The sequence below is a fragment of the Hemicordylus capensis genome, chromosome 12, assembly GCF_027244095.1.
Source record: "Hemicordylus capensis ecotype Gifberg chromosome 12, rHemCap1.1.pri, whole genome shotgun sequence".
NCBI lineage: Eukaryota > Metazoa > Chordata > Lepidosauria > Squamata > Cordylidae > Hemicordylus > Hemicordylus capensis.
This window is the reverse complement of record NC_069668.1, coordinates 7,462,492-7,474,767: the sequence shown is the minus strand read 5'-3', so window position 1 is coordinate 7,474,767 and position 12,276 is coordinate 7,462,492. Positions and strand designations below refer to the sequence as shown.

The 12,276-nt window shown below is 48.2% G+C and overlaps 2 protein-coding genes across 3 annotated transcripts in view; one reads left to right on the top strand and one right to left on the bottom strand.

The window, feature by feature from the left end:
• Positions 1-560: 560 nt before the first annotated feature.
• Positions 561-8,376, bottom strand: RPAIN (RPA interacting protein). Its single transcript, XM_053274594.1, has 7 exons — positions 8,141-8,376; positions 5,598-5,786; positions 4,431-4,485; positions 3,160-3,274; positions 2,984-3,047; positions 2,272-2,406; positions 561-793 (listed from the first exon to the last, which is right to left on the bottom strand). Exons 1-7 carry the CDS (start codon positions 8,219-8,221, stop codon positions 764-766), a joined length of 669 nt encoding a protein of 222 aa, XP_053130569.1. The 5' UTR covers positions 8,222-8,376; the 3' UTR covers positions 561-763.
• Positions 8,377-8,558: 182 nt separating this feature from the next.
• Positions 8,559-12,276, top strand: part of NUP88 (nucleoporin 88) — a 32,522-nt gene continuing 28,804 nt past the window's right edge. Inside the window, exons 1-3 of one of the 2 annotated variants that reach the window (XM_053274588.1) lie at positions 8,559-8,896; positions 10,794-10,963; positions 11,907-12,032. In XM_053274588.1, the coding sequence (XP_053130563.1) occupies positions 8,642-8,896; positions 10,794-10,963; positions 11,907-12,032 (551 nt within the window). In that variant the 5' untranslated portion in view covers positions 8,559-8,641. The remainder of the gene's footprint in view (positions 8,897-10,793; positions 10,964-11,906; positions 12,033-12,276) is intronic. The other variant, XM_053274587.1, reaches the window with a different exon arrangement.

The following is a 12,276-nucleotide window of genomic DNA, read 5'->3' as shown; positions in this document are numbered from 1 at the left end:
TGTCCATTTTTATCCATGCTTCCAGAGCAGCTGGGAAATAGATTAGGGTCGAACCAGGCTGGGCTGCACCCCATAATGAACATATGAAGCTGCTTCCTACTAAGTCAGACCCTAGGTCCATCTAGCTCAGTATGGTCTACACTGACTGGTAGCCACTCTCCCAGATTTCAGGCAGGAGTCTCTCCCAGCCCTACCTGGAGATGCTGCCAGGGAGTGAACTTGGGACCTTCTGCATGCAAAGCGGGTGCTCTGAGCCACAGCCCCATCCTCAAAGGGGAATATGTTACCCTTTGAATATTGACCTTTTTACTTTAATTTGGCAGTCTGTGATTTGGTTGGTTGGTTTTTTCTTCCATGCTGGTTTATCTCTCTGGTCTTTCTCTTCTCGACAGTCCCAGAACTGGGGCTTGAGGGATAGCTGCATGCTTGGTGACTAGCCTTGCAAGTTTTTCATTGGTCCTGTCTCGGAGCATGTGATGGATGTTAACCCATCATGAGGATGACCTCCCTATAGCTGAAAAAAAACCCTTCATGGTAAGTCCAATGTTTCCTTCTACCATGCCCATAAAACCCAACCTATTTTCTTTCAAAGTGATTTTATTCAGCATGGTAACAAAATGCAGCCACATCTGCTTTAAATTTTTTTAAAAAAATAGAGTACACTTTCTGATTATATACAGACATTTACAAGGTGCTTTCCAGCACAATTGGCACTCAGAGGCAAAGTCCCTCTTTTGCTGAAGATGCTCCAACACAGTGAAGGTTACAGAACCACTACCCAGGAATCACAAACCTAGAGAAAGAAAAACAAGATTAATTATAGTGGCTTATGCTGGGAACCATAAAGGCCCAATTAATGTATTCCTTCACTTTTTAATCTGCCTTTTATTTTTCCATGTGAAGTTTTCAAGATTATCCGTTATTACACACAGACTGAGTAAAATGGATAGTATTTTTCCTTACTACAGTATCTGGTTAACACACATCCTGGTGACTTTAATGCTCCGAAATTTATTCAGTAAAAACAGCAAGACCTCCTCACTTCCTGCCACTTGAAAGCAAAGGACACTCAAAAGCACTGAAAAGGATTAGACACCTACGTCATGAATTTATCAATAGTTACCAGTTGTGACAGCAAAACATAACCTCCACGTTCAGCAACAGTATAACTCCGAGTACTGGGTGTTGAGTGGCAAGCAATGAGGAAGGGGCCATTGCCCCAAGGAGAACATGAAGGATTTGTAGAAGCCTTTGGCTGACCAGTTGCTAGAAAAAGGATTCTGGCCTAGAGAGCCAGTGGGCTGGTCAATAGAACCCTGCTAACTGGTCAAGGAGGCACCTTTTAAAGTAGCCATTCTCTGGTATTTATTACTATTTATTTAAAATATTTATAACCTGCCCCTCCAGTGCACTGCTGCTCGGGGCGGCTTACAATAATAAGAGACACAGATACAAGTAATAAAACTAAATTTTTAAGAAGTCAGATTAAAAACAATTATTAGGTTCAAATTAAAACTGAAAATTATAAGAAGCTAAAGAACCTACCAGATAGAACAAAACAAAAAGGGAGCATTAAAAAGCCTCCTTAAAGAGGTTTGTTTTAAGGTGTTTTTTAAAAACACAGAGAGGGAGCATGATGAAGCTCTTCTGGGAGGGCATTCCAAAGCCGAGGGGCCACAACCAAAAAGGCCCTGTCTCTGTTATCTGGATCTCTGTTAGCAGCGAGGTCATGAGCAGGGCCTAAGATGATGAGCGGAGAGCCCTGGCAGATGCATATGGGCGAATGCGGTCTGACAGGTACCCCGGCCCCAAGCCATGCAGGGCTTTAAAGGTAACCAGCACCTTGAATCCAGCCTGGAAGCGGACCGGTAGCCAATGCAACTGACGCAGGATGGGTGTAATACTCGTGAAGCAACTCGCACCCACGAGCATCCTTGCAGCAGCATTCTGAACCAGCTGAAGCTTCCGAACAGTCTTCAAGGGCAGCCCCACATAGAGTGTGTTGCAGTAGTCCAACGCATAAGTGACTGAGGTCAGGGGAAGGACAAGGGGCCCAATTTGCCCCCGCCCCAGCACAGCATCCCACCAGTGGATGTTACTGGTTTCTGTGCTGTGATTTTGAGTCCTTGGTGGACAGGAACTATCTTATATTCCTATGTAAACTGCTTTGACATCTCTTGTTGAAATGCAGTTTTAAAATGCATGGTAGTAGAAGCTCGACTACTTGGACACCCCTTCCACCAGGTATTTCCCCACGGCATGAGCACTCACCTGGCAGTTCATCAGGAGGTTAGTTTCCCCCTCTATTCCATTAGTTACGGCAAATTCGGGAGTGTGCGGACAGTGGTAGTTATGCTCCGTGATATTCTCTTCTAGCAACCGCCGGAGTTTCTCCTCAGTCATCCCCTTCGAGAGAAAAGAATCAATGCTTCACATTTGAGATTCCCCCCGCATCTGCTCCCCCTAGGAATACCTTTCTTGTGCAGTTAGTTTGCCAGCCCTACATAATATCCCTACTGGATTTCACTACACGGCCAACTCTAAATTGCTGGATTCCCAGGTCTTCCTCTGGAGCAGGGTTTCTTAACTTTGGGCCCCCAGATGTTGTTGGTCTACAACTCCCAGAATCCCCAGACATGGTCTTTGTGGTTAAGAAACCCTGCTGTAAAATCTTAGGGGATGGGGCCATACTTCAGTGGAAGAACTAAAAGATCCCAGATTCTCTCCCTGGCAACATCTCCAAGATAGGGCTGAGAGAGGTTCCGGTCTAACCTTGGAGAAGCTGCTACCAGTCAGGGTAGACAACCCTGAGCTGGCTGGACCAATGGTCTGACTTGGTAGAAGGCAGCTTCCTATATTCCTAATACTTTATTGTCCCAATGTGTGTATGAGTTAGATAGTGCATTTGCATGCAAAATGCAAGATGGGGAATAAGGTTCTGCATTCCCAACAACAGTTTGTTATTTTTTCTGCATGGTCTTACCAGTGTGTCAATGCACAGTCCACACAAACACACCACCAGGTCGCTTTTCACGGCAAGGTTGTGCCTAGGAAACAAAACGCCACCACGCCAGTCATCTTCAAGAATTGAGCCAAAGAGCCATAGATCTCACAGTACTAGATACTGGGAGGCAAACAGGGAAAGAAATGGCCCCTCACCTTCTACAAACGGGGCAGACCACCTTGCCTTCCACATCAAAGCCGTCCAACATCGCGTTGAGACACTCTTCATCAAACCGCAGGCTCTGCTCGTATTCCTCTCTCACTAGCTGTTCTGCAAGAGTGGAACAAGAACATAAGAACAGCCCTGCTGGATCAGGCCCAAGAAGGCCCATCTAGTCCAGCATCCTGTTTCACACAGTGGCCCACCAGATGCCTCTGGAAGCCTACAGGCAGGAGTTGAAAGGGGCAGGCCCTCTCTCCTGCTGTGACTCCCCTGCAACTGGGACTCAGAGGCATCCAGCCTCTGAGGCTGGAGATGGCCTGTAGCCCTCCGACTAGTAGCTGATGATAGACCTCCATCAAGTGATCCAAACCCCTCTTCAAGCCATCCAGGTTGTTGGCTGTCACCACATCTTGTGGCAGAGAATTCCACAGATTAATTATGCGTTGTGTGAAAAAATACTTATGTTTGTTGGTTCTAAATTTCCTGGCAATCCATTTCATGGGATGACCACTGGTTCTAGTGTGATGTGGTGGTGAAAAGCCACCACTGTGAGCCGCAGAAAAGGTGATGTTCACAGATCCTTCCCTGGGCTTCCTGATCCCACCAACAAGAAGACAGGGGAAATTTCCCTGTAGTTCCTTAAAAAAACAACCCAGTGTGGAGCCAGAACTACAGAAATATGTTGTAGGCAATACCGGGCAACTAAGTATTTGAACACTGGAGAGCAGCTGCCAGTCTGAGTAGACGACACTGAGCTAGATGGACTGAGGGTCTGACTCAGGATGGCAGCGTTCTATGTAGCTCTGCAAAGCAAGCCTTTCATGGTTCTGTGCCAATAACCATTCACTCTGGCTTCCCTTGGTCAGGTCTCCTTCCCTTTCCTCCCCACTCCCTTAGATTTTAATGCATTTCAGTTGAAGGCAGGGATTGTGTTGTTTCTAGTGTTTTTCAGTGCCCAGCCATTTTGGGTGCTTTCATAATGTTTACAGCGCATCTGATGCTCCGTGGTTCCTGGCCATGATTAGGAATAAAGATAAAGTGTGCCGTCAAGTCAATTTCGACTCCTGGCGCCCACAGAGCTCTGTGGTTTTCTTTTGGTAGAATACAGGAGGGGGTGACCATGGCCTCCTCCCACACAGTATGAGATGATGCCTTTCAGCATCTTCCTATATCACTGCTGCCCGATATAGCACCAGTGGGGATTCGAACCGGCCACCTTCTGCTTGTTAGTCAAGCATTTTCCTTAAAAATTAAAGCTAAGTACCTTGCAGCATCAGTTCCTGCTGGATCTCTTCCAATACAGCCAACTCATCCGGCATCTGAAAAAAACCACACCAAGTCAGTTTCCAACTCTTTTTATATAGTGCGGATTTGTGTGTGTGTGTGTGTGTGTGAGAGAGAGAGAGAGAGAGAGAAAGAGAGAGAGAGAGAGAGAGAGAGAGAGAGAGAGAGAGAGAGAGAGAGAGAGAGTCAGAACTGTGTGGACTTCTGCATTTCACGCAGAAAGATTTGTGGTTCAGTCCTCGAGATTTCAAGTAAGATCATGTCCAGTTTCAAGGCCCAAGCCAGGAAGGTCCAACTTCTGGAGGACCCAACTTCTTGCTATATACTACGCATTCACAAGATATTCTCAAAGGGCCACACCACAGGAGTTAAACTGATGGGATCTCCCCATTCCTTCTCCATGTTTTCTTCTTCAACTTTAGATGCAGCCTCGTTTTGTCTCACTAGTTCATTATTCTTTGAAATATTGTATATCCTGCTTTCAGGGCGGCTTACCAACGTAATTTTAAAATGGTAATAAATCTGTTAACTGCCTAAAAGCAAGTCAAGGTGGCCCTCGTTATTTGTGGGGGTTCCGTTCTCACCTATCTGTGCAAATGCGGAAACTGCAAATAACGAAACCTTGAGTCAATGGGAATTGGGGGATTAGGTTCCTAACCAAAAGAGGGCCTCTCTCTCAATCAATCAATCAATCAATAAAATTTTTAAGAGCCACAAAATGGCTTTCTGTTGGAAAATTGAGGCTGGAAATGACATTGCAAGTCATTTCCAGGCACCCCGCTGATAGGGAGGGCCATCTGTACTCAGCAGCTTAGAGCGGGGAGTATTAAAGGCTTGGAAAAAAACTAACAGAGCAAAGAGACCGAGGAGAACAGGTTGGGAGCCAACCCACAAATACATCCAGCGTCTGTGATCAAAGGCTTGCCAAAATAGCCTGGACTTTAAGCAGCAGATGAAGGGCAGACCATCTGGGAGCCAAATGGATCTCCTGAGGCAGGGAGTTCCACATTCCGGGGCCACCAGAGAAGGCCCCGTGGCTGCCAATCAAGCCTCCGACGGTGGCAGAAAAAGGCCCTGTCCCATTTTCCTTGGTAAAAACTGCCTTTTCGACATAGCAAGCCAGCCAGCTATCTTCTATCGTGCTCACCTGGGGGGAAAGAACTCGCTCCCCGAGGGATGGAAGCTTGGCGTCTGCCTCCTGCAAGGCCTGCCATTCAATCTCCATCACCTCTTGCACCAGGAGGGCGCTTCTGGCTCGGCCAACCACATCCTCGCCCACCCGGCGGTATCTACTGAGCAGCCTGGCCCGGCTGTTCTTCAGCCTCTCCACACAGCGCTGGAAACAAAGACAGAGCCCTTTAAAAATAAAGAACACAGACCAAAAAACAGCTTGTAGCAAGCGCCATCTTCCAGGTCATTCTAAGCCAATGGGGCAGGTGGCGGGTAACTTTAGGAGCATCTCAGGGGCAATGCCTAGCCCTGGGCCTGACATGCTGGGTTTCTGGGCAACGGCAGATGCGTTCAGATGAAGCCCCTTGCCTGCATTCTGCCCAGGCACATCCCAGAGCAGGGGAAAGCAATCAGCTGTTGCTGAACGACAACGCCCACCATCCCCAGGTGCAATACATTCTGGCAGGGGGTGATGGGAGTTGTAGTTCAGCAGCAGCTGGAGCGGAGAAGGTTGCCTATCCCTGGCCCAGATCTAACTTGCCCAGCCCAGGGGAATCTAGGTCTGTGCACACAGGCTTAAAGGGGTGTGAGCAGAGGCGTATCTAGGGAAAATAGTGCCTAGGGCAAACACTGAAATGGCGCCCCCTGTCCAAGCATCTGACACCCATCTTTCAGATAACTTTACCATAATATCAGCTGAAAAATACAAGTCAAGCTTGTTAATCTTTTAATATTTCAAAAACTATTTAGCAGTGGACTTAGCCAGACCAAAAAATGCTGGAAAACTACAAATTTCAGTATGTGGGGGTTAATATTAAGGGTTTCACACTGATTCAAAGACAAACTCACCATTAATAGCCATATTATTAAGACATCATATTTAACTCACTTATCACAAGAAGCAAAGTAAGAGCAAATGAATACAATCCTAGCTCTTAAGCGTCAGCTCAGTATTCACAAGCCCTGATTCTCTGTACATAGTGCCAATCTGAATATGTGTACAGTGTCTTATATTATATTATTATTATTGTTATTATTACCTGTAGCACCTTTGGGGAGCTTCCTAAAGGCTGGGTTTTTTTTTTTTTTTTTTTGCAAAGATTCCCCCTCACCCCGTTGGCCTCTAGGGCCTCGCAGGGACCATTTCAGCATGTGCAGTGGCCGTTTTTAAAAATAATCTTTTTTTTTAAAGGCCACTGAAAACAAAATGGCCACCGCGCATGCTCAAATGGCCTCTGCAAAGCCTGGCATGACCTAGACCCTCACAGAGGCCATTTGAGCATGTACTGTGGCCATTTTGTTTTTGGCAGCCCTTTAAAAAAATAATAATTACAAAATGGTGCCCCCCTTCAAGTGGCACCCGGGGCATGTGCCCTGCCTGCCCTACTCCTAGATACGCCCCTGGCTGTGAGGGCAGTTATTGTACATGTCCAGGCCCCACTTTTGTAGAAACATTACCCTAGGTGGCATACAAAGATCAATATAGAGAGAGTTTTATGGCTCCTTACGCCTCAAAGAGCTGCCTCCCAGTGATGTGTTTTAGAAAACCAAAGCAACTCCATTTTACTTAGAAAACCTAATTCTAATTTAAAGTAACCCTAGCCCAGCCCAGCTCGGCTCAGAGCCATCAAGGCCTCTCATGATCAACGTCATTATCTCTCTCCACTAAAATGTATCTAAAGAAACTTGGTTCTCACAGGACAGTTTAGAAAACAGGATGTAACCAAATAAGGGGTGATCACCAGATGAACAATGAATCATTCGCATGAGTACTAGATATTTAGTCCACCATTTTGTTGCCAAGTATACTATGTCTAGGGTATCAGCATCATTCAGATTGTTTGTATAAATGTAAGATGCACCTATAACCAATTTGTATTCAATGCAGAGCGATAGCCCATTGAATTACCTTGCTATCTGCAGTAGCAATTAAATACCTCTAATTGATTCCCACTGAGTCTGTTTGATTGGCAAAAAGGCAGGCCCAGGGACGAACCAAATTCACATCACCAGAACATCACTTGCTTTATATTCTCCCCAAACTCGACTTTCCCATGACACCAGCTCCCCAGCCCCCATACTGTGTCATAACTAAGCCCAAGTTTGTGTAACTGCAGACACACACTTCCTTTTCCTATTTCTTCCTAACTCCGCCCCCGCCCCTTCTAGAGGTAGGCAACCTTGGCTCGCCAGCTTATGCTAAACTCCAACCCCCACCATCCCCAGCCGCAATCAATTGCGGCTGGAGCTGATGGGATTTGGAGTTCAGCAGCTGCAGGGACTGGGAGCCCCTCGGGGCAGGAGCCTCTGTCCGGTTATTAAAGCACCACATAGGAAGCTGCTGGAAATAGAGAAAAGAAACGGCGGGTCGCCCCAAGACGCTGGGGTCCAAGGGGGCAAAGAAGAAACCGACCCCCGCCCAGACGGCCCAGCCACGGAGCCGCTCCTAAATGTAGCTACGCTCCGAACGTTGGCAGGCTCCGCGTTCTACGGGGAGCGTGGCGGGTTCAGGCGGGCTACCTGCCGGTAGGTCTCCTTCCAAGCCGGGGCCGGGTTGCTCTTGTAGAGAGCCTGGCGACGCCGCTCCGCCAGCGCCTCCATCGTCTCCCCGCTGGCTCAGAAAGCGAATCCGGCGTCCGCTGTTAGGTTTATACGGGCGGGTAGACGCTCCCGCCTGCCCGAGCGCCAACCTCGTAAGGCATTCTGGGAAATGGAGTCCCCCGCAAAGCGCTCTCGCGCCCTGTGCATGGCGGGAGATGAAACCGAACTGTGCCCTTATGGGAGTTGTGGGCAGAAAACAGAAATGAACTTCCTTTGGCCAGACTGAGCATGCTCCGCGGCATTTGAGCATGCTCAGTTGTGCCAGAAACACACCGGAAGGAAGTTCGTCCTATCTGCCGCTCTGGTTTCCTTTTGCTTCCTCCATCGTCCGGTCCCGCGCGCGTGCGGTGGGCACTGGGACGTGTAGTCCGGCGTGACAGGCGGCGGGGCTCCCCCAGCTCTCAACCCGCTGAGGCGAGGATGGCGGCTTCGGGCTTGGGCGAGCACTGGCGGACGGAGCTGCGTCAACACGCCGTGCTGTGCCGCCTGAGGGACCAGGCTGCCGAGGCCGGGCCTCGGGCGGAGAAGGAGGAGGCGGCCGGGCCGAGCCTGCCGCGGGGCTTGCTCTTCGGGGTGGGAGGCGATCTCTTCCTGTGGGATGGCGAGCGCGGCGCCTTCTACACCCTCAGCCTGAGGCGGCTGGGCGAGGAGCCCGACGCGCTGGGCCACTACCAGGTACTCCTCTTTCTCCTTCTCCTCCTCCTCCTCCTCCGCGGCCTGCTTGGCAATGGGCTAGTCCTCAGTGAGGCCTGGGCGGCTGGACTGAATGCGCCCCCCGCCCCAGGAAAAGGAAAGCTCCTGGGGTAGAAAACGAGCAGGGAGAAGAGTTATAGGAGCGCTGCTGGCCTTGTGGGAGCAAGTGGGGATGGCTGGCCCTCTGCTCAGCAGCGTCCACTCTGGTTTGCATTTGAATGGGAGACCACATGTATGAACACTATAAGATCTTTCCCCTCAGGGGATAATGGGGCTGCTCTGAGAAGAACACCTGCTTGTTTGCATGAAGAAGGTCCCAAGTTCCCTCCCTGGCAGCATCTCGAAGGTAGGGCTGAGAGAGATTCCTGCCTGCAACCTTGGAGAAGCCGCTGCCAGTCTGGGTTGACAATACTGAGTTAGATGGAGCAAGGGCTGACTCGGTAGAAGGCAGCTTTCTATGTCAACAGGAAATTTGGTTGGGGCGTGGCCTTGGAAAGAGATTGAGAAAATGTTGGAGATATATGGGAAATTTGTGGGGGAGGATGGATTCAGAAAGAGATTAATATAAATTAGTGGAGACATAGAAAGCTGGTCTAGGGGTAAGTAAAGTTGTGCCGTCGAGTTGTCGATTCCTGGCACCCACAGAGCCCTGTGGTTTTCTTTGGTAGAACACAGGAGGGGTTGGCCATTGCCACCTCCTGCACAGTATGAGATGATGCCTTTCAGCATCTTCCTAGATCGTTACTGCCCAATATAGGTGTTTCCCATAGTCTGGGAAACATAGCAGCGGGGATTTGAACCAGCAACCTCTTGCTCCATAGGCGAGTTACTTCCCTGCCGTGCCATGAGGTGGCATGGTCTTGGGATAGCAAGCAAACATGAATTGCCCCTCTGTTAAGCAGGGTCCACCCTGGTTTGCATTCAAATGGAAGACCACATATGCGATCACTCTAAGGTATTCCCCTTAGCGGATGGGGCCACTCTGGGAAGAGCACCTGCCTGCTTGCATGCAGAAAGTCCCAAGTTCCCTTCCTAGCAGCATTTCCGTATAAAGCTGAGAGAGATTCCTGCCTGCAGCCTTGGAGAGCTGCTGCTAGTCAGTGTAGACAATCCTGAGCTAGATGGACCATGGGTTCTGATTGGGTTCAGGGCAGCTTCCTGTGTTCCAGCCCAGTCTGCTCTTTGCCATCTATATTTCTACCTGCAGGGGATATATTGGAATAGAAGAGCAACCATGGGTGAGCCAGCGTGGTGTAGTGGTTAGAGTGCTGGACTAGGACCGGGGAGACCCGAGTTCAAATCCCCATTCAGCCATGAGACTAGCTGGGTGACTCTGGGACAGTTACTCCTCTCTCAGCCTAACCTACTTCGCAGGGTTGTTGTGAAAGAAAAAATTAAGTATGTAGTACACTGCTCTCAGGCTCCTTGGAGGAAGAGCGGGATATAAAATAAAATAATAATAATAATAATAATAAATGCCCAGTTCAAGGCTAGGTTGAAACCATTCCCTTGGATATGCTAAGTTTTCTGTGTGTGTGAATTTTTCTCTCTCTTGGATATGGAATGCCATTCAGTGTGATTTGATGCTCCTTGTTGATACTAATTTCCATTTGAGCATCCACTGGATATCTTGGTCTGCTCTAATTAATAAACTTATGTTGTGATTGCCTAATTTGATTTATCTTTGCAAGCTGCCTAGGAGAAACTAACTTCAAAGGCCAGATATAACTGCATGAAATACCTGCAGTAGTGTTCAGTGGAGGAAATTGGCCTGTTTAGCTGCAAGTTAATTGAGTGACATACATCCATGTGTGAACTGGCCTGCCATTGATATGTTTATACAGTTTTGCTGTTAACTGATTGACACTTTGTTTTTCAGACCCTGCTCTGCATAAACCCACCCCTGTTTGAGGTTTATCAAACCTTGCTGAGTCCTACGCAGCAGTATGTCGCTCTGATAGGAACAAAAGGGTTGATGGTGGTGGAATTACCCAAACGTTGGGGCAAGAACTCTGATTTTGAAGGTGGGAAGGCAACGGTTAACTGTAGGTATGTGGACCCTCGATTCTTCATCTGGATTCACGTTTGAGTCTTGTTTATCTCTTTCCTTTAATTCTGGGTTTGTGAGGAAGCCATTTAAAATGCATGGAAGCTTAGAAAAAAGGCAAGTAAGGGGGAGACATGATAGATGTTCTAGTTGGGTGCTATAGGCCACCTCCTGCCTTTGGGCTTCTCACAGGTATCTGGTGGGCCCCTGTGGGAAACAGGATTCTGGACTAGATAGGCCTTGGGCCTGACCCAGCAGGGCTGTTCTGTTCTTAAATTTGTACAACTATATGCATAGTGTGGAGAGAACAAATAGAGAAGGTTCTCTCCCTCACTCGCAACACCAGAGCCAGGGGTCAGCCCATGAAATTGATTGCTAGAAAATTTAGGAAGGAAATACTTTTTCACACAGCAAAGGATTTAATCGGTGAAAATCTCTGCCATAGGATTTGGTGATGGCCACCAGCTTGAATGGCTTAAGCAAGAGTTAGATTCATAGAGGACAAGTTTATTAATGGCTACTAGTCCTGATGACTATAGGCTACCTACCTCCAGATTCAGAGCCAGCATACCTCTGAATACCAGCTGCGGGGGAGCAACAGCACAGCAGAAGAGGGGGCATGCCTTCATCTGGTGGGCCACTACGGAGTACAGGATGCTGGGCTAGTCAGACATTGGGCCTCATCCCGCAGGGCTTGTATGTTCTCCCAGAATTTGTTTCGGTTTACTAGAGTTATACCCCATTTCCCAGCCATCAGTTTCTCAAAGTGTCTTATCACATTTAGAAATACAATTTTACACACAAGATTATCGGTTATCCTATAACCAACCCTTTCCCACCATTTTCTCATGAGAAGATCCACTCTTAGCCACTTGCTTCCAAAGCACTATTCCGAGTCCTCTACTGATGAAACCTGATGCCTTGTTTTGGAAACCTGTCTTCCAGCACCACTCCTATTGCAGAAAGATTCTTCACGAGTTCATCATCCCTGATGCTGAAGCATGCCTCCTGGTATCCAAGTGAGAGGCTGGGACCCCACATGGTGCTGTTAACGTCAGATAACACAATAAGGTAACTGCTTTGCTCTGAATACTTTCAAGCAGGGTTGCAGGCTTATGCTCTTTTAAAAAAACAAACTATTTATATCTCGCTCTTCCTCCAAGGAGCTCAGGGCAGAGTACATGGTTATATTTATCTTCACAACCACCCTGTGAGGTAGGTTAGACTGAGAGATATATGACTGGCCCAGAGAACTCAGATCACCCTGGTCCTAGTCCAACACCAACCACTACACCATACTGGCTTGGCCTGCATC

What these genes read in the sequence shown, in the direction of transcription:
- RPAIN (XM_053274594.1), bottom strand. Translation starts at nt 8,221, where the DNA reads ATGGAGGCGCTGGCGGAGCGGCGTCGCCAGGCTCTCTACAAGAGCAAC. An exon ending in GCAGGAACTGATGCTGCAAG is followed by an intron (nt 3,275 to 4,430) that starts GTACTTAGCTTT and finishes CCACTCTTGCAG; the next exon opens with AACAGCTAGTGAGAGAGGAA. An exon ending in GACTGTGCATTGACACACTG is followed by an intron (nt 2,407 to 2,983) that starts GTAAGACCATGC and finishes TTTCTCTCGAAG; the next exon opens with GGGATGACTGAGGAGAAACT.